The following is a 21,268-nucleotide window of genomic DNA, read 5'->3' as shown; positions in this document are numbered from 1 at the left end:
AAAAAAGGTCTAAAAAAGGTCACAATGATAGGTCATATGGAAATCCCCCAGATTCATTACATTAGTTTTATTTTATTTTAATGGGAGAATGAGATTAACATGGACATTTATAGGTACCAGAGGAGAAGCTGTGAACACCATAAACCCAAAAGGCAGCAGGAAACATTTTAATGAAGGACTGTGGATAGTATAGTCAATAAAGATCATAATTCAGAAAATAATCTGGGGAAAAAATACAAGATCATTTTTTCTTCACTTGTAATTTAGGATATGGTCAAGAAGACTGGTGACTGGAGAAAAAATGTAGAAGCAAATAGCCGTTTGATGAAAAAATTTGAGGAGTCCAGGGCAGAACTAGAGAAAGTGCTACAGATTGCCAATGGATGCCTAGAAGAAAAAGGAAATCCTGAAGAACTTCTCAGGAAACATACTGTGAGTAGATTCTCTGACATTCATTGCAGTCACTATGTAGGCTTTAACAACAGACATATGTTACACTAGTACAAAGTCTATTTAATCTTATAAATGACATGGAATCTGATGTTAGAATGATACTGTTCAGGAGGACGTAGTGGCAAGAAAAAATATAGGAGTTCTTATTAAGTAAATGAGCTCATTGGTAATATTACTACTTTTATTCTTCTTTAAAAATACTGTTTCAGTGCAGAATCCTATGTGTATAAGCTACCAACTCTGTACAGTTGCTGAAATGTACAAGAGTTAGTTGATGCTCTACTTTAGAAATTATTCAGGAATATCTCCTGCTAACTCCTCCAACTTCCTGCTAAATATTGTACCATTTCTTAACTTGAATTCAGTCTTTTTAATGCAGCTATCTTCCAAACTTGCAGAGAGCTTGTATGTGGTAGTATAAAATATGTAATTCTGAACTTCATTCCTGCTGCTTTCCATAGCAATAACATTAAGCAACTTAATCTTCTAACCTTTACTTTCAACATCAGGAGTTTTTCAGCCAGTTGGACCAAAGAGTGCTTAATGCCTTCCTGAAAGCTTGTGATGAACTTACTGACATCCTTCCTGAGCAAGAACAACACAGCCTGCAGGAAGCTGTTAGGAAACTCCATAAGCAGTGGAAGGTTAGTATTTAAATTAGAACTCTGGAATTGTAAACTGAATAGCTCCAGAGGCCGAACTGTCCAAGCAATATGTTGTGGATGGAAACTGGGGACATCTTGTCCCTCGTCTTCCTTTTTCCTCTTTCTGAATAAGAGAAAAAGACCCATTGACTGTAAAATCAAATACAATTACACAAAACTATGTTAAAAGAATATTATTACAGTTGCAAAGTCAAGCACTCAAAAGTAATGGAAATGCCAGAATTAAGCTTGCCAGTGCAAGTTTAATTTGGTCCCCCTGTGCATATGCATTATGATACAGTCATTAATTACATGGTCACATACTACTTTTTCCATAGGATGCCTGTATCATTCAGAACACAGGATGGACAGTGTTCACTTAAATAGCAGCTATTCAATATTTTCTTTTCCCCTCATTGTTTAGTGTGTGGCTCTAGACCTTAGTTATTGTACTATTCAAACACAGACAGAATTATTAATTTCTTCATGGGCATTCTTGTGTCACCCATCACTATAGTATCTGAGTGCTTCATAGACATTAATGAGTTAATCTTCACAATACCTCCGTGAGGTGAGGGAAGTTATCCCCATTAGAGAAATGGGGAACTGAGGCACAACTGAGGGTTAGGTCAAACATATTGCTCAATTTGAAACACTGAGGACTTGATTTTTCAGAGTATTTAGTAGTATATTGCTTTATATCTTTATATATTTGAACACAGTTCCCATTGTCTTCATTTGCACCTGTGAATACTTAGCACTTCTGCAAATCAAACCCAAGTTGGGCACCCAGAGAATGAGGAACACACAGCTAGTGACAACCTGTGAAGAATTTAGTGTAAGTGAGTTGCCCACTGTCACACAGAAACTTGGTGGCCAGTTTTCCAGGGCAACATTCAGCTTTCTAAATCATGAGACCTACCTTTCTCTTCCTGCAATCCTCTGCCTCATTCACTACACACCTTCCAACTTCTGAAACAAATGAGATAGGTGTCCTACAAATGACAACCTCCTTTGCTATGCAGCCCTGATTCATCTTCCAGAGCAGGTCCGTCCTGTGCACTGAATGATGCAGGGGTCATGTGGAAAACACAATATGTGGTCATGTATTTAAGGACTGTATCATAATGTATACACACGGGTTAAAGTAAGATTTCTAAGACATATTTAATTCTGGCACTTTCTACTTTTGAGTACTTGACTTTGTTCTTTTAATGTAGATTTTTGTGTGTAATTTCCTAGGTTTTTTTTAAAAAGCAAACTGAAAAAAAAAATTCCATCATGTGGCATCATGTTGACACCCACACGGATCATCAGCAGAGTTGGAACCTTTAGATTCCACCACACAATCCTCTGCTACTTGAGCTAATGGACTAACTGATAGCAATAGTAGGTTATCCTCCTCTATATGGACCAGCACAACAGGGGGAAGAGACACATATTTTGTCAGTGGGTTTCACAGATATTTCCTGACTGAAGAAGAATGGTGAGACCCAGGAATCTTGGGCTCCATTTCAGGTTCAGGAGGCATGTGTGTTTTAGTGGGTAGAAACTCTTCTGCCTGTGTCCTCCCTAGCTTGATCCCTTCTGTTACATCCCTTCCAACTTCTTCTTGTTCCAGTCCTATCTCTTTCCCTTCCCTGACCCCTCATCACAATCTCATTCTCCTCACCTACCCAATCTCCACTCCTCAGATTTCTAATCTCAGTCCCAGTCTCCGTTCCCACCCAGTTGTAGTCTACCCCACTGGAATACCAGTCCCAGTCTCCCTCCCCCCGTGTCCATGATTTGGTCTCCTTTCCCTGTTATTTCCAGTTCTCTCCCCAGGTTTTTAGTGCCAGTTTCCTTGCCTAGCCAGTACCAGTTTCCCCCTCTCGACTCCTCATTGAAGTAGTCCTCTTCCCCCAGCAACCAGTCACCCCCTGCCCACATTCCCCCTCGCCATTGGCTCCCAGTCTCAGTCTCCCTCCCTCCCTGAGCTCCAATCTCAGTGTCTCTCAACCAGCCATCTCCTTGTCCCAGATCTCCGCTTACATCCTAGCTTCTTGTCAGATGTGTCTCCCCTCCACCCAACCTTCTTCCCACTGCCCAGCCAGTCCCAGTCTCTTCCCAGGGTCCTCATCCAATCTCAGTCTTTCCACTCCATCTATTTGCTCCCAGTCTCACATCCCGCATTTCCAGTCTCTTTGCTGAACCCGTCCCAACTCTCATTTCTAATGCCCCGACTTTGTTTTTTCCCTAGTATCATTCTCGGAAATGGCTGAACTGTTTTGGCTGAAATTAAAAAAAAAAAAAACACCATCAGCCTGAGACAGACATCTCACATGGAAAATTTCAGCCAGAACAGTTAAAGTTTGAAAAAGTTGAAAGCAGCTGAAAACCGAGTTTTATAATGGGAAGTGTCGAGCAATGAGAGGTGGTACCAGTGCTGCTACTAGTGCTGCCTTTAATATCACCTAACCTTTTCATGCTTTACACTGAAGCAGAGCTGCCTGTAGTTACTGTAGTAACACTAATAAAACAGATTTTTAATAGATTAGGCTTTCAGTTTAAACAATTTAAACAGTGCTTACTGCCAAAGACTAAAGTGACTGAGCAAAGACTGATAATAAGTCATGGAATAATTTTATTATACTTTATGGGCCAAGTTTTCAAATAGTCCTCTCAGAATATGCCTACAGAATATTCAGGTTCAACATCTGGGGAAGCACAAAGCTCTCCATTTGAGTTCATCTTGCATACATCATTGGGGTAGCTAAATATCTAGAGTGGGGGTTTCAAAAGCATGCAGCATTGGCCTAATTCTCTGGGAATTTTACCATTGACTGCAATGCAAGCAATATTAGGCCAACACTGGCCTTTTTGGAAAATCCTGCCCCTAATAAGTCACATTTTGTGTGAGCCTGTGGCTTTTCATATACACAAAAGCAGGTGCCCTTGGGGGGCTGTTGCTAATGTCGCCACACTATTATTATCTTCATTATTTATTTTTATTGAGGTAGCACCTAGAAGCCCCAGTCATAGATCGGAACCTCACTGTGCTAGACACTGTACACACTATTGTGAAAACAACAAGGAGTCCTTGTGGCACCTTAGAGACTAACAAATTTATTTGGGCATAAGCTTTTGTGGGCTAGAACCCACTTCATCAGATGCATGGAGTGGAAAATACAGGAGCAGCTATAAATACATGAAAAGATGTGAGTTGCCTTACCAAGTGTGAGGAAGGACAGTCTAATGAGACAAATCAATTAACAGCAGGATACCAAGGAGGAAAATAACTTTTGAAGTGGTAACGAGAGTGGCCCATTTCAGACAGTTGACAACAAGGTGTGAGTAACAGTAGGGAGAAATTAGTATTGGGGATTTTAGGTTTAGGTTTTGTAATGACCCAACCACTCCCAGTCTTTATTCAGGCCTAATCTGATGGTATCTAGTTTGCAAATTAATTCCAGTTCTGTAGTTTCATGTTGGAGTCTGTTTTTTAAGTTTTTTTGTTGAAGAATTGCCACTTTGAGGTCTGTTATTGAGTGACCAGAGAGATTGAAGTGTTCTCCTACTGGTTTTTGAATGTTATGATTCCTGATGTCAGATTTGTGTCCATTTATTCTTTTGCATAGAGACTGTCCACATACCATTAAGTGCCTGCAATACCCCTCTGCAATGTACATTGGCCAAACTGGACAGTCTTATGCCCAGATAAATCTGTTAGTCTCTAAGGTACCACCTCGTTGTTTTTGCTCATACAGACTAACATGGCTACCACTCTGAAACCTGTCAATATTGTGAAAGAAGGTATCTGTCCTAAAGAGCTTGTGATCTAAGTATATAACTAATAATTCTGTGTAATAGATTTATTTTATTTCCCTTCATACATGAATGCTGAAAAACATCTGTTCTGTGTGTGTTATAGCATGTATGTGATTTCTGTTGCACTTTAAAAATTGTTCTATAATTCTCATTTAGTAGCCTTACATTGGATGAATGAGAATCATGCTTGCTTTCTGTGTTTGTTTTTTTTCCCTATGGAGTATAGGATCTCCAGGCAGAAGCCCCATATCATTTGGTCCATCTAAAGATTGAAGTGGAGAAAAGCAAACTCCTAGGCACAGTGGAAGAGTGTAGATCTGAACTTGCTAGAGAGAACAAGCTGGTATCCAGCAAGGGCAGTGAAAAGATCATCAAAGAGCACAAGGTATGCACCATGTGCCACCAAGTGGATATGTGTGTAAATGCATTCAAATACAAAGGATATAAAAACCAAGGTCTCATTGACCACAATCAAGTTACTCCAGATTCACACTAATGCAACTCTATTGATTTCAGCGATGTGAAACTGGTGTAACATGGCAGTAAATTGGACGCCTGGATGAAGGTTCTATAAGTTCTCTGAACAACTTTTAAGTGTACTAAGATTTGAAACTTTAAAGGAAAGGTGAATTTGATTTACTTTTGTACTGATATGCAAAAGCTGGGAGCCTACTTAATTTTATATAAAAAATAAATGTGATTTGTGGCTTTGCCAGTTTGTATTATAGTTGCTTTTTCCCCCTTTTCAGTTTTTCTTCAGTGATAAGGGACCCTATCAGTTGTGTGAGAAAAGGCTGCAGCTGATTGAAGAACTGTGCCTAAAACTCCCAGAATGGGATCAACTTAAGACTACATCAGAAAGCAGCCAAGAAACCCTCAAGGAACTTAAATCCCAGATTGATAGCACCTATGTGAAGCTAAAAGAGAATCCTGACAAATGGAAGGAGTACAATAATAGGTACTAGTTCGGTTGTTAGCTGGGTATGACAGAGCCTTGGTCAGAACAATTAGTATATGTGCTCTTCTTTAAAACTTCCAGTCATAGAAAAATACAATTCAAGGAATAGTAAATGCTTTTTTTGTTCACAAACAGAAAACTCTATTTTATATAGTAGGTCCAAAATAATCTATTTTTCTTCTTCTTGTTGTTGTTTTTTATTTAAGCTAATAATTATCAGCTGTGGCTTGATAAAGGCTAGTTTACAGCTAACTTTTAACTTGTTTTCTGTTGTGTGGTCTTTGATTTCAGAATTTCTGAATTAGCAAGTTGGATTTCATCAAAGGAGAGTGAGCTAAAGAAGATGAAGCATGATGTCAATGATACTGCCAAATACAAACAATTTAAAACAGCCACGGAGGTTAGTTCTTAGCTTATATTCAACTAAAGGAGAGTGATTTCTTCCCTGGACTTCAACGGTGTTCCCCATCAGTTCAACTGCACAGAGTCGGCACCTAGGGCCTATACAAAAAGAGAAGCTGGAGGCAGGGTCCATCTCACCACCTACCTTCACATCAGTGAGCAGACCTGGCTGGCAACACAGAGGCATCGCGTTTAAGGCCAGAAGAGACAACCAGAATATCTAGTCTAACCTCCTATATATCACCGCAACACCACCCAGCACCTGCACACTAAACCCAACAACCAAAATTAGACCAAAGTGTTACAGCCCCCAGAAGACTAAACTGTTGTTTGCAACAAACAGAGAATAGGAGGGACCAAGGTGCATTAATGCCCAAGACCCCTGCAATGGCAGGGAATATAGTGAGGGATACCCCAATGATCCTGGAGAGTTAACAACACCCCATACTGGGACAACCCCCCAAAGGTCATTGCCAATCTGATCTGGGAGAAAAATCCTTCCCAACCCCACATATGGCCATCAGTTGGACCCTGAGCATGAGAACAAGAACCAGCCAGCCTGAAAGAGAGAAAGTTGGGCACCACCTCAGTGCAACATCCCACCCTGGCCAGGGTCCCATCTTCAGCAGAGGCCTTCAGAAGAAGGAGACAAAAGACCCTAGAATACATATTGGGTGGAGGAATCCCTTCCTGACCCCTGTATGTGACTGGCTGAACCCCCAAAACATGAGATTTTAGGAGCATAGGACATAAACTGGAAGGGATGCCAAGCCCTGCCCTCCACCATCACAAATGGCCCCTTCATACAATTGCACTCATAAATTTGTCCAGCTTCCTCTTAAAACTAATTAAGTTGTTTGCCCCCGTGATTCCTAATGGGAGGTGGTTCCAGAACCTCTCCCCTCTGGTGGTTAGAAATTTTTCTTGTAATTTCCAGCCGGAATTTGTTCATGGCCAGTTTGTATCCATTTGTTCTTGTGCCAACATTGTCCTTTACAAACTCTTCCAGTCTCCTCCCATAAGACAGGCCCTCCATATCCCTGATCATCCTAGTAGCCCTTCTCTGCACCTGTTCCAGTTTAAATTCATCTTTCTTGAACATGGGTAACCAGAACTGTACACAGTATTCCACATGAGGTCTTACCCTGGCCTGGTACAATGGCATTAATACTCCTCTATCCCTATTGGAAATGCCTGGCCTGATAAACTTAGGACTACATTTGTCTTTTTCACAGCTGCATCACATTGGTGGCTCATAGTCATCCTGTGATAGACCCACACACCTAGGCTCTCTTCTTTTCTGTGACTTCCAACTGATGAGCCATCAGCTTGTAGCAGAAATTCTTATTAGAGCCTAAGACCTTGCACTTTGTAGTATTGAATTTCATCCCATTTCTGATATTCCAGGCTTCAGCGTCATCCAGCTCTTCCTGTACAATATTCCCACCCTCTTCTGGATTGATGGTGCCTCCCAACTTTGTATCATCGGCACATTTCATTAGCGCACACTTACTTTTTATGCCAAGGTCATTAACAAAAATATTAAATAAGATTGGGCCCAAGACTGATTCTTGAGGATCTCCACTAGTAACCTCCCTCCAGTCTGGTAATTCACCTTTCAGCAGAACCTGTTGCATTATCCCCATTAGCCAGTTCCTTTTCCACCTTACAATACTTCTCTTGATCCCTACCTTCCCTAATTTAACTAATAATTTCCCATGTGGTATCATGTCAAATGCTTTCCTAAAGTCCACAAATATTAGTTTTACTCCATTTCCCTTATCCAAAAATCAGTTATTTTCTCAAAGAAGGAAATCAGGTTAGTTAGGCATAGTCTGTCTTTGGTAAACCCATATTGCATTATATCCCCTTTTCCATTTGCCTCCATGAATTTAATTATTCTTTTCTTCACAATTTGTTCTTTTTCTCCTTGCAAACAACGGAGGTCAGACTAACAGATCTGTAATTGCCAGAATCACTTTTTTGCCTTTTCTTAAATATACCTACAACGTTAGCTGTTGTGCCATTTTATGGCACTACCCCTGAATAGATAGAAGTATTAAAACTCCTTACTATCAGGCTAGCAATCTATCATGCCAGTTCTTTCAGTGTTTTGGGATGGAAATTATCCAGTCTCTTCCTCCCCCCTTCCCCCCTTGAGAGCATTAAGCTCTTTAAGAGGAGAGCGCTGATAGAGTAGCTGAGGAGCTGAACCTTTGACTAAATTCATTGAGGTTAATAACTCAGGGTGTATATCGGGACAGAATTTGACCCTTTTTCTTTTTTACAGTAGAAGAGAAAACAGGACTACAAATTAGTACAGTTTATCGAGGTTCATGAAAGTCATTAACAGATTATAAGGCTTACCTATGCAGAGAAAAGGAATTTGAGTGACCTTGAAAAAGCATACAAGTCAGAGGATTAATGGCATGACTCTGCTATATCCTCTTATTAGCACTGGCTTAGAGACATAAATAGTTGGGAAAAAGTGAGTGAAATCGGAAAAAAATTGCTATTTTAGAAATTTTAAAAAGTATATAGATGCTTATATAATTTGAAATATTATTCAACAAATAACACGCTAGGGAAAATCAGAGTTAACAATAAAAAATAAATTATTAATTAAAAATTATAATTAAAATCTTTATTACATTCTATAAATAACTATGGCTTCTTTAACAAGCAGCAGGGAGATTTCTTGTGCTGTTAACATTCTTCACCTTGTAAAAAATATGAAGGTGTAATCAGAAACATTTTGTTTCTATTCGGGTCATTCCTAATTTCCACATCTGCTATGTTGAATAGAAGAGCTGGTGCAGTCACCTATAGATAAAAGCCATTTCTTGGTACTTAATAAAAACCAGTTAAAGCTAATGCAATGCTTTGCATACCATGCCATCCAGTTTTATTTGGAACTCCCCATTGATTTCGCAGGTGATTTCTACATGCCATAGAAGGCAAGGTTTGACTGGTTTAAGTACCAGTTTATTAACACTGCACTGAGGTGTTAATACCTCATTGAATGACTTCATTGTGATGTGATGAGAAGGTATACACATTCGAGAGATATCTGTAAAAATGGCAAAATAGTGGTGTTTTTGGTAAATAGCCTTTCAGCCCTTACACCTCTGAGCAGCTCCATTTTAGTCAATGGGACTTCTCACATGTGGAAAGGCTTTACCATTGGTCCCTAAAATGACCACATCAATATTTTTTTAAAAGCATGGGTTTTTATTTGTCGGGAAAATGTGCTTCATTTACCTTTTGTACTGTAAGTGCTAATACACCGAAGGACTTAGGTGCCTAATTGCCACTTTAGGCACCTAACTCCCCAAATCAGGCACCACTGGGATTCACAAAACCCACTCCTCCAACCCTGTAGGCACCTACATTTGGGCAGTAAAAGTTCCCTGGGTGCCTATGTTTCTGCCTTTGAGCAAGATCACAGCAGCCCCACTCCAAGGGTCTGGATGCCTAAGCCTCAGAGCAATGCACAATCCAGGACAAGATCAGTGTTCCTCCTCCTAAATTGCCCACCCGGGAAGCGTGTTCAGTCCTCACCTTCCAAATTCGGCACTTATAGACAAACTGATACAAAATGGAGGGGTGAACCTCCCTCTTAACTTTTAGTGGTTAGCGTATTCACCTGAGATGTGGGAGAGCCTGCCACCTGAGGGGGAGAAGGGATTTGAACCCGTGAGTGCTCTAAAAAGTTTCTTTGTAACTCTGGCCTAAGTATCTGAAAACAGATGAAAACATAATAAAATGTTGCTAATTTGGCTAATCCCGATACTCTTTAAAACAGGGATCGGCAACCTTTGGCCTGCGGTTTGTTTACCTGCCGCGTCCGCAGGTTCAGCCAATCGCGGCTCCCACTCTCCGCGGTTTGCCGCTCCAGGCCAATGGGGGTGGCGGGAAGCGGCGGCCAGCACATCCCTCGGCCCGCGCCACTTCCCGCAGCCCCCATTGGCCTGGGATGGCAAACCGCGGCCAGTGGGAGCCGCGATCAGCCAAACCTGCAGACACAGCAGGTAAACAAACCAGTCCAGCCCGCCAGGGGGCTTACCCTGGAGGGCCAAGTGCCAAAGGTTGCCGATCCCTGCTTTAAAATATGCAATGTAATCCTATTTTAGATACATATATGCAGGATATTGTATGGTCAATATATGAAAAAATATATACAGTAGTATATACCATGTGGATAATGAGCACCAAAAATGCCAGCCTGTAGGGGAAAAAAACAGGCTTCAGCAATGTAATCAGTAGGGGACAATCCTGTATTGCTTGTGGAAGGAATGCAGGATTCAGCCCTATGTAGACCATGACAGACTCCGTGGGAATTAGAGAAAAATACTATCCTGCAGTCTTCAAAGGAAAGTACACAGATTCTTACACACATACTTTTGTGCTGCTAACCATAGGATTGATGGCAAATTGCCCATGAATATTATTCGCTGATATATTTAATTGATTCTAAGCTTGTACATTTGTGATTCTTTTGTAGTTAATCCGACAAGATATCAGCAAACAAGGAGAAAATGTCAACTGGCTGAAATCTAGACTTGCTGTCCTGACTGAGGTTTCTGCCGAGGATGAAGCCAGAAAGAAAGAGAATGAGCTATCTAAACTTTCTAGTGACTTCAAGGGACTCCTACATTTGCTGGCTGAGGTAAAATATGAGAAACACAATGCCACTACATTTACAGCATCATATGTAGTGACATCAGCCATGCTGCACAAGACTAAGTGACCTGCTGTTTTTTTTAATTACACTAGAAGCACACAGCAACCCAAATTCATTCAGATTCCAGATGCAACAAAGCCTTGAGTCTAACAAACAAAAATATTGACAGAGCTGATCAGCAGACTCCTGAATCTTTCTCTGCTTCAGATGAACATTTCTGAATCCTGAATATCTGCAGTGCTTTAGGAGTTTTTATCTAGAAGAGGAACATTAGTTTGCTATAATTAAATACTATCAAGCATTTTACATTGACAGCCTGGTGATGTGGGTGTCTCAGGTTTGGAAGTCTCAGGATTCAGTTGTTGCAACCACTAGGCTAAATCACACCCTTGCTCTCCAAAGTAAGAACATCTAACATGAATTAGATTGGCAGAATCAGGCTCTAAGTGATTGGGCCCCCCTGCCATCCTTACTGGCTGATCTGCAACCAAATTCTGGTACCACTGAAGTCAGTGGGAGTTTTTGGCCCCTAAGAGACAGCATTCTAGAACACTACTTTCTGGCCTGAGAAAAGGGTTATTGATGAGTCATTGTAAACAGAACTGTTTTGCATGGTTCATCAATGCCTGAATCACATCTTTTGGGCACTGATGTTTCCCCAGAACACATGGCACCACGTCAGCCCACTTCACTTCTGACCCCTCCATTCTCTAGTGAGGAAGAAGATACTGAGGAGGAAGGTGTCTTCTTATCTCAGCATTCCTCTCCCATAGAATCTACTCTGGGTCCACCTGTATAGCCTAAAACCCGTCACAGGGCTGACATCCAGACCTGGTAGGGCTTCCCATGGATGCCACTGCTTATGCCATTCCCCACTCAGTGACCCTACTGGGACCCCTGAGGGCATACAGGAGACATTATCTCAGACCCTCGAGCCTATACAGAGAGAGGCTTAGATCTCCCCCATCACTCTCCATTGCTGCACCTTCAGAGCCCCCTGAGGAGAGAGCTGAAGAACAGGAAGAAGCCTGGGAACAGGTTACAACACCAACAGCCAACATTTCTTCATCGCTCGACGAGGCCATAATGCCACCGCCACCCACAGTGGCAGACGATTTTAAACCCTTCCAGGAGCTCTTTAAAAGAATTGCTGATATCCTAGAGATTCGTCTAGAGGAGGTTCCAGAGTCCCAGCACAAACTACTGGACATTCTCCATACATCCTCCTCATCTAAAATTGCGCTTCCCATACATGGTGCACAAATGGAAGCAGCCAAAAATGTATGGCAGACCCCAGCTACGATACCGCCCACCTGCAAGAGAGTGGATAAGAAGTACTATGTTCCCTCTAAAGGACTAGGCTTCTTATTTTCTCACCCCGCACCAAATTCACTAACGAGGCAGACAACAACAACAGAGATCCACTCCATACAACAAAGAGTGGAAATGTTTGGTAAGACTTACGCAACTCCGAAGCCCCTTCCGTCTAACAAGGGGCACTTCTCGACAGTCACCTGAAGTAGAGGACCCACAGGGACACTCCTCGAAGAATAAGAAAGTAACTGAGGGAAGTCTGGTAGTATGGCGCTAGATAGGCACTGATAATGGCGCGACATGGGGAGAGGACATGCACGAGTCAGATGAGCACTGCTGCTGAAATTCTCTGCTCAAAGGTGCAGGGACACACCAACACCTGAAGGGGAGCACCCACAGGGACACCATTTCAAGGAATCTCAGTTATTGCACAGGGTGAGGAACCTTCTCTTGTGAATCCCTGTACCAAAGGGGATGAATCCCTGTACCAAGTGGTGTAGATTTTGGACTTGTGTTGAAAGCAGGTGAAGGAAATGGCATGGGGCAAACAAAGCAAGGGAGCCTGAGGTCTGGAGTGGACACCTGCTCATACTTTAGGAGTCCCAAGGTGGAGTTTCTGAGAGACAAAGGGTGAAAATTTCCCCCACCCCTCAATGTTCAGGCAGGAGCTATAGCCGTGGAAGGGAAAAATTGAGCAAAAGATAAGAAAAAAGCCAAAAATATACAGGAGACACTAGAAAAAATCCCCAAAGCACTCCAGCTCTTCAACTCCTTCCATGAGCTCCAGTTCCTTTCCTAAAGAGGGAAGACTCTTGATTTCAGACTATTACTCTGAGCCAGAGAAGCAGGAGGAGTTTTTTCCCCTGGACATGTTTCAAACCAGGAGGAGGAAAGTGGTGGCCAGCATGACAAAGTTTTGCTACCCCCTACATTCCTGCATCAAAGATGTTAATGGGGAGAAACTCTAGGTAAAGGGGAAAGGATCACTTGGCATGTCCTGGAATTTTACAGGATCCTAGGACCCAAAATTATGTTTGCATCATTCTTGTTGCTGATGCAATAGTGCCATTTGTGGAAAATGGCAAGATAATTCTCGCAAAAGACTAGACGATGGAAGTCATCCTCAGAAGCGACTTCAAAACTTCTTCAGCTGCCCCCAGAACTCTCTAGCAACACCAGTTTTACTGAGCCAAAATATTTATATTTATATTTATATAAAATGCTTGCATCTCCAGATCTATGATTAATTCAAGTAAGTTGATACAATAGAAGATATTCCTGGCTTCCATATTCATACCAGTTTATCTGTAGATTTCTTAAAGTTGCCAGCTAGAGTCATGGCAGCAAACTCAATGTCCAGGCACTGACTCTGGCTTCTGACCTGGGCAGCACATTATTTATAGCAAATTATCTGTGCCTCAAAAATCTCAGGAGGAAATGATTGATAAGGTGGTGGCTGACAATGCAGATAAGCCATAGTGCGAGCTATCTACTCCAATGAAGCCCCCAAAGCACTACAAGCTCTCCTACAAGCTCAAAGGACTACAAGCTCTGGTACAAAGATAGAAGATCCTTTCATTCTTAACCCAAGGAGAGACTCTTCACATTACAGGGGCAGAATCTGTGCACAAACCAGCAGAAGAAGACTAGATTCAGTTACAGGATATATCCCTCATCAGTGTGACTGTTCAAGGGCCTGTTTCTTCCAAAAATAGGCAGGATATCTCACTTAAGTTTATGGACCCTGTCAACTTCAGACACATGGATACCCTCACAGCTCTTATCTATTTCCCATCTAGCTTTGACAGACAACGAGAAGCATCAAACTGTCCTGAAGAAATTGTGCTCCTCTTAGATCTAGGGGCAATCGAGCCTGCCTCTCAAGTCTCTACTCCATATTTTTCATAAGAGAAAGACTAGGAGGAGTTTGGGGATGTCCTTGTTAGGAGGAAGATGAAATTCAGGATGGAGACTCTGGTGGCACTTTCACTGCAGTCTCTTGCAGAGACCTTCTTACATCATTGTAATTGCTCAAGATTTATACAGGCTCCAAGTATTTATTCAAACTTAATTTAATTTTCCTTGGTGTGAAAGTTGGGCTTGACATTTTGTGAAAACTGTTGGTTCATAATGTCCTGATTTCCAATGCACTGGAAATACAGCATAATATAACTGTTCATGGTATTTAAGTGAATTTACCTCTTGTCACATCCAAAAGCAAGAGCCAAGAAAAGCAGAGATCCATGAACATTTAAAACAAAAACAGGAAATGGTTACTAAACTTTTTCAGAACCTAAATATGGTTTGGCTTTATGTTGTCCTCAAATTTAGAGTGAAGGTTCTGTTGATCCTTAATCTGTCTGAAATATTTCACACATTCCTAAAAACTGAAATCTGTTTTCTGACTAACTACATTTTGTATTTGTATTTTCTTCCACTGGTATATTATTGTAGAATTGTTGATGAATGCTAGGCTAATAGGAAGTACAAATAATATACTGAGAGAGATCCTCAAATTGTGTAAATTGTCATAACTGATCTGAAATAAATGGAGTTATGACAATTTATACCACTTGAAGATATGACCCATAAAGTATTACAAAGACATTGCAAACAGATAGAAATTAGGGTAGGGTAGTCATGTTTTAGGGCTATGAATGTTTTTAGTTTTTCTTTAAATACAAAGCAAAAAGAAGGTCCTAAACGACCTGGAGATGTATGGGTTTTGCATTACAGACAATTATCATGTGTTACAAAAAATACCCCAAATGTAAATTAACCCTGTTCAGCTATTGCATATTTCAATTTTGTCCATAAATATAGATTGAGAAGATGTTAAGCACTGTTGGGGATTGTGTCCAATACAAAGAAGAAGTAAAAAGTGCCCTAGAAGAACTAATTACCAACTCAAAAGAAGCCCAAGTAGAGGCTGAAAAAATCTTAGATACAGAAAGCTTATTACAGGCTCAACAACTGCTTCTGCATCATCAGGTAGGACAACTGGTCATACCAGATTTGATATACTTGTTATGTGGAGTTTGTGTCATTGACAAGCTAGAGGGTTTGTGTGGCTTCTCCTATGGTGTACTGCAGTGTATTTAATATGACAATGTCAGGTAAAAAGTATAGCCCCAGCATAGGGAAATAGTGCCTCTGTAAGAGTGCTCATGTAGCCACGCTATGCTGATGGGAGAGAGCTCTTCCATTGACATAATAAAATCAGCTCAATGAGCGACATAGTGCTGTGCACATGAGTGCTTATACTGGCAAAACTTATGTCGCTCAAGGGGGTGGGTTTTTTTGTCAGACCCCGGAGCAACAAAAGTTTTGCCGACCTAAGTGCTAGTGTAGACATGACCTAAGTGATACTAGTTTATAATGATGGCATTTACTTTGTTTTGAAATAAAAAGACCAAGATTTTCAAACCTGGGTGCCCTAAATAAAAATAGCCAGATTTTCAGTGGAGATGAGCACTAGCAGCTCTCACTGAATTCACTTGCGTTCCAGACCCTCTGAAAATCAGACCATTTTTATTTAGGTGCCAAAGTTTGAAATTTTTGACAAGGTGCACTCTACGGCCTGGTCCCCACTAAGTCCCCACTTCGGACTAAGGTATGCAAATTCAGCTACGTTAATTACGTAGCTGAATTCGAAGTACCTTAGTCCGAACTTACCGCGGATCCAGACGCGGCACGGAGGCTCCCCCGTCGATGCCGCGTACTCCTCTCGCCGAGCTGGAGTACCGGCGTCGACGGCGAGCACTTCCGGGATCGATCCCAGAACATCGATTGCCTGCCGCCGGACCCTCTGGTAAGTGAAGACGTACCTTACAAGTATTACCATTTTTAAAGGCTAAGATTCTGATCTGATTGATTTTAGCGTAATTGGAGGAATTATTTACAGCAGTCATTTTTTCAGTACTGTGCCTCCAGTAACAGAATTTGGTTTGATGATATTATATTGCCATGGTTCAATTAACCCAATGTTTCAATTTGCACAATTAATATTTTTAATATTGAGGGCCAGATTCTGCCTTCAGTTACACGAGTGTATGTAACTGAAGGCAGAATTTGTCCTTAATATTCTGGTTGAGTATGTAAAACTATAAAAAGCTGTTTTGTGTAGGTTACATTAATTGATACGTAATGCAAGATGTCATATTTTCACCAAATCAGATGCTCAGCTACCGCAGTAATAGGTTCAATCCTTAAGGGGACCACTTAGGGATATGGGGCAAAATCAGTACTTGGTCCTGCTAGTGAAGGCAGGGGGCTGGACTCAATGACCTTTCAAGGTCCCTTCCAGTTCTATGAGATAGGTATATCTCAATATATTATTATTAGGACTGACCCTTGGGGCACTCCACTTGATACTGGCTGCCAACTAGACATGGAGCCATTGATCACTACCCGTTGAGCCCGACGATCTAGCCAGCTTTCTATCCACCTTACAGTCCATTCATCCAGCCCATACTTCTTTAACTTGCTGGCAAGAATACTGTGGGAGACGGTATCAAAAGCTTTGCTAAAGTCAAGGAATAACATGTACACTGCTTTCCCCTCATCCACAGAGCCAGTTATCTCGTCATAGACGTGAATTAGGTTAGTCAGGTATGACTTGCCCGTGGTGAATCCATGCTGACTGTTCCTGATCACTTCAATCATACTAACAAATACTTCCTTAATAAGAATCACATTATTGTCAGTGTCGGTGCATGGTGTAAATGGTGTTTATTAACCTGTGTTTCTGCACAGTTGGATGTGCCTTGTTGTCTAACTGGAGGATGCTGTGTTGTAGCTCTGTTTCTATACAGCATGTGTCATATTTGTAAAAACTACATCTGTGTTATAGTTGCTGTATCTGCTGGGGTTTTAAGGCTCCGCAAACCTGAGCCAATCTGAGAGAGGCAGGAAGAGGAGCACTACTCACAGAGACTTGGCAGGTTTATCCTTGCATAAGCCAGGAAGAGTTATGGGTGGAATTCTCACCCTGTCCTGGCCCCTGTATGGCAGATGGGGGCAGTGGTACACATGGAGTCTTTAAAAGCCCTGGAACTGGCCAAAAGAGAACTGAGACACACAGCTGCAGGCTACTTTCTGAGGATTCCTTCACAAACCCCAGCAAAGGGACATGTCCGAGGCAGGGCTGGAGGTGGGTGGGACACCCACATGCAAAGGGGTGGAGCTTTTGCATTTGCTGTTTGCTTGCTGTGTGGCTGTACAGTGTGCTTCCCTCAGTGCTGCTCTGCATCTGGCGAGTGACACAGGGAAGGAGCAGGGCTACTGCCATGTCCACAACACAACCAAAGGTGCTCTGGAGCCAGGGGATAGTGAAGCAACGTGAGCCAGCCTCCAGCCATTACTCACTACTTGGTAGCCAGCTTATGCCTGCCTCCTGTGTGGGTGCACAAGCAGGGCAAAAGGGCTCCATGTGTCCTCGCCTTCTGACTGTATTTCTGTTCAGGGAGGAGATAGTGTAGCCCTTTGTCTGTTATTCCCTTTGTATAGATATACACATACAGAAAGCTGTGCGTGTGTTTCTGGTGTGCCTGTTTTCAACACTGAACTAAGAAACATTTAAATTTGTATCAATCCTCTTGAATAAATGCTTCTAGCAAAGGACAAAGAGGCTCTGTGCAAAGAGGCAAGATGTTCAACAGCAGATTGCACGAGCTAAGCAGCTGCAGATCGAAGGAGGACTGCCTAGCACAGTGCAAGAAGATTTACAGAAGCTGGAAGGTACACTAGAAAACATGCAGCAGAATATGGAGAAACGGGAAGAAAAATTACAGGTGAGTGTTCTGCATGTAACATTACAGAAATGAGTATCTTGTATTCTATTTTCCCATTTTTTCATGTAATTTAGTTATAGGATTGACAACTTGCTACTTCTTCCAGTGGTAACAGGTCAATGCCCTTTTCTTTAACTTGCTCTTGTATCCGTCTGATGAGAGTTGCATTTACTCTACATTTTAACATTTTTAACAAACCTGTGATCAGTTTCTCACCTTTGAAACTTGGTATGTGGGAACTTGACGGTCAGAACCCAGCCATCCCTCCTGATACTTTTCTTTCCTCGTTTGAGCCAAATGTGTGAACCCTTTTGGATTATAGTACATCATTTACTTTTTTATTAGCTTCTAACTCAGTCCTAATTGACTGTGATAATTCTCATTTAATAAACAAAATGCTTATGAATTCATTTTTAGATGGGGATTATGTGGCATATTTATTCACTGCACAGTAGTGAAATTATTTAGGTGGCATTCAATAATAATACCTACCATATGTACAGCACTGTGCAAACAATTAAGCCTCACAACAGCTATATGAAATATCCGAATTTCACAGATGGGAAAACAGAGGCACAGAGCAAATCACTGACTCCCTCCTGATTCACAACCCTAAACTCAATTCACCAGACTACACCCGCCCTTCAATTTTTGCTGCTCAAGGGTGATTGTGCCATTGGATTTGTCATTTTGCTTAGAGGTTTGAAGACACCACAGTTATTTCCTGTTACGATAGGTTAAAACTATATGATTGACATTACAGAGTATTAGAAGACATCTTAATTGTAATTATTGGTGGAAGCAAATTAGGATATTTCTAAAAGGGTTTACCTTCTGCCAAGTCTTAATAGGGGCTTCAGTTTATTTCAGAAACTTGACATTTCAAGGATATGTTCATTACACTGATGATACTAGGTTGGGTTCCAAACTTGGAGGAGCTAATAATCAAATGCCACATGTTAACCAAAATTTACATTAGATAAACAGAACAGATAGCTCTCTATATTCAGCTTGGTATTAATATAATTACCATTTTGCCTGTTTAGTTTTTTTTTAACCAAATTTATTTCTAATTCTATAGGTATCATTGAGTAGAGATCCAGTCCTTCCGCCTTTACTTATATAGCCTTGAGGTTTAGTAGGTTCAGCTACATGCTTAAAATCCAGAGAGAAACGTACTAGAGAGAACTGTGCTTTTCTATGCAACAAAACAGAAGATGTGCCAGGGACCAACCAGACCTTAACTGTCTTCTAGATGGTTGTGTCTGCACTGTAGCTGGGATTCTGAGAGGAAAAAAAAATGATGGCTGTATTTTGCATTTAGGTCTGTAACCTTTGACCTTCTTCAGTAATTTACAACCAAACTCTTTTCTGTTATTGTCTTTTTGTGTGTGTGTGTGTGTGTGTAGGTCACAGTAAACAAATGGGAACAGTTTGAAAGAGACAAAGAAACAGTAGTCAAATATCTTAAGCAAGCAAGCTCTGCACTTGAACGCATCTTAAGCTTTAGCAGTTTAGAGAGCCTCTCATCAGAACTGGATCAGACAAAGGTATAAATACCACTGTGTAAATTAGTAGAATTGTGACACTGTTCTTATTTGTAAACACGTAGTGCCAAAAGTTGTCTTTTGATCTCTATATGGTTCTCCATTAATGAGAGAGAGAATGTAGGTGAGGTCATATCTTATATTGGATCTACTTCTGTTGGTGGAAGGGACAAACTTTCAAGCTACACCGCTTTCAAGCTCCCGTTAATGTCTGTAGAAGCTGTGAATGCAGGTTGGAGACATTATAGTGCCTTCAGCAGTTAAATGATAATTTCACCACTGAAATGAATATATCTGTCAATGAAGCACATATATGGAGAGTAAAGTAATTGCCTGAGCTTTACTATTTTACTCAACACAAGTATTATAAATATAAGGGTAGATATGAACAAAAATATTCACTTCCCTACCACGCTGTCTGGAGATCATGTATCTGATATGTGTTTCTTCTTTACAGCGTGCACAGCAACAGCCTGTTATTGCAAGTAATTCTGAAGTCAGTAGACCAAATAAGTTGATTTTTTTTCTCACATTCAGCATAACACTACACTAGTTAATTCTTTTTTTCTTTCTCTAAATCCTCTTTCTGTTTTCTTTCTGCTCTTCCTCTGGTGTTGACAACACAACTCATATTATCTAAAGTCTGATCCTTTTCCTATAGAGCTTTGGTACTGACTTTAAATCGGGGCAGGTTTGGGCCCATAGTGCTTGCTTTTTCCCCTAGCTAAGTGTATTGTTTTTCTCAATGCTTATACCTTTCCCTGTTGACTATGATACCAAATTGTATCTAAATCTGGTCAATCTAGCAATCCACCATTATCTTGTATGAAAGGAAATAATGCTAAACATAGAAAAACATGAAACTAAAAGATACATGAAGCTATAAATCCACTGTATATGCAGGGGTTATAGCACCTAAAATATATTAAATGTAATGAATATTCTAGACACACTGCCCTCTGCAATTTCATTAATAAAACTGCTTCACAATCCATCCAGTACACTGATTTTTAACTGAGTACATTGAAATATTATTGTCATTTCATAGTAGTTTCTTGCCTTAATTTGATCGGCATAGTTAACTAAAATGAGCATTTGCGAATAGAAATGTGAAAATAAAAAGGTCCTGAGTTTTTACACATACCTCAAATAAATATGAATAATCATGGAAACACCGTCTCTCCCCACAGGGGAAGAAAAAACAATAATTTTAGGATCAGGAAATGTAAAACATTTTTTTTTATAATAACTATGATGCCTCTTTACAGGAACTTTCTAAACAGACTATAGCCATTGCAGCACAGGCTGAGAATCTTGTGAAGAACTCCTCTGAGATACAGCTGGGCTCGAAGAACAAGCAATCCCTTCAACAGCAGGCAAAGTCAATCCAGGAACAAGTGAAAAAAGTGGAAGTTACCCTTGAAGAAGAGTATGTTCTTAACAAGTCCTAGTATTTCCTCTCTGCTATAAGAATGTATCCGATTTTTACATTACATTGTCAACATTTCATGTTAAGTCTCAAAGGGCACTGTAAATTTCAGCTTGCCATGGGATAATAACCGGGAGAATAGCACTAAACATTGCTGAGAACACAAATACCTACCAATAAAGAAAATAGTGGCTTGATAATACAAAGTAACTACAATGATTCCAGGCATATTTAA

At 40.9% G+C, this 21,268-nt stretch overlaps 1 protein-coding gene across 21 annotated transcripts in view; it reads left to right on the top strand.

The window, feature by feature from the left end:
* SYNE1 (spectrin repeat containing nuclear envelope protein 1) overlaps positions 1-21,268 on the top strand; it is a 488,794-nt gene that overhangs the window by 174,822 nt on the left and 292,704 nt on the right. For 16 of the 21 annotated variants that reach the window (XR_010599728.1, XR_002889944.3, XR_010599727.1 and 13 more), the window contains 11 exons: positions 268-432; positions 963-1,097; positions 5,134-5,292; positions 5,657-5,865; positions 6,157-6,265; positions 10,772-10,936; positions 15,089-15,256; positions 17,881-18,057; positions 19,467-19,607; positions 20,062-20,100; positions 20,873-21,033. Coding sequence is in view for 18 of the 21 variants with exons in the window: in XM_065588833.1 (XP_065444905.1) it covers positions 268-432; positions 963-1,097; positions 5,134-5,292; positions 5,657-5,865; positions 6,157-6,265; positions 10,772-10,936; positions 15,089-15,256; positions 17,881-18,057; positions 19,467-19,607; positions 20,062-20,100; positions 20,873-21,033 (1,628 nt within the window). In the remaining 3 variants the exon portion in view is untranslated. The remainder of the gene's footprint in view (positions 1-267; positions 433-962; positions 1,098-5,133; positions 5,293-5,656; positions 5,866-6,156; positions 6,266-10,771; positions 10,937-15,088; positions 15,257-17,880; positions 18,058-19,466; positions 19,608-20,061; positions 20,101-20,872; positions 21,034-21,268) is intronic. The other 5 variants (XM_005301411.5, XM_008177518.4, XM_065588836.1 and 2 more) reach the window with 1 other exon arrangement.

Source organism: Chrysemys picta, chromosome 3, assembly GCF_011386835.1.
Source record: "Chrysemys picta bellii isolate R12L10 chromosome 3, ASM1138683v2, whole genome shotgun sequence".
Taxonomy (NCBI): Eukaryota; Metazoa; Chordata; order Testudines; family Emydidae; genus Chrysemys; species Chrysemys picta.
This window is presented reverse-complemented; position numbering and strand designations above follow the sequence as displayed.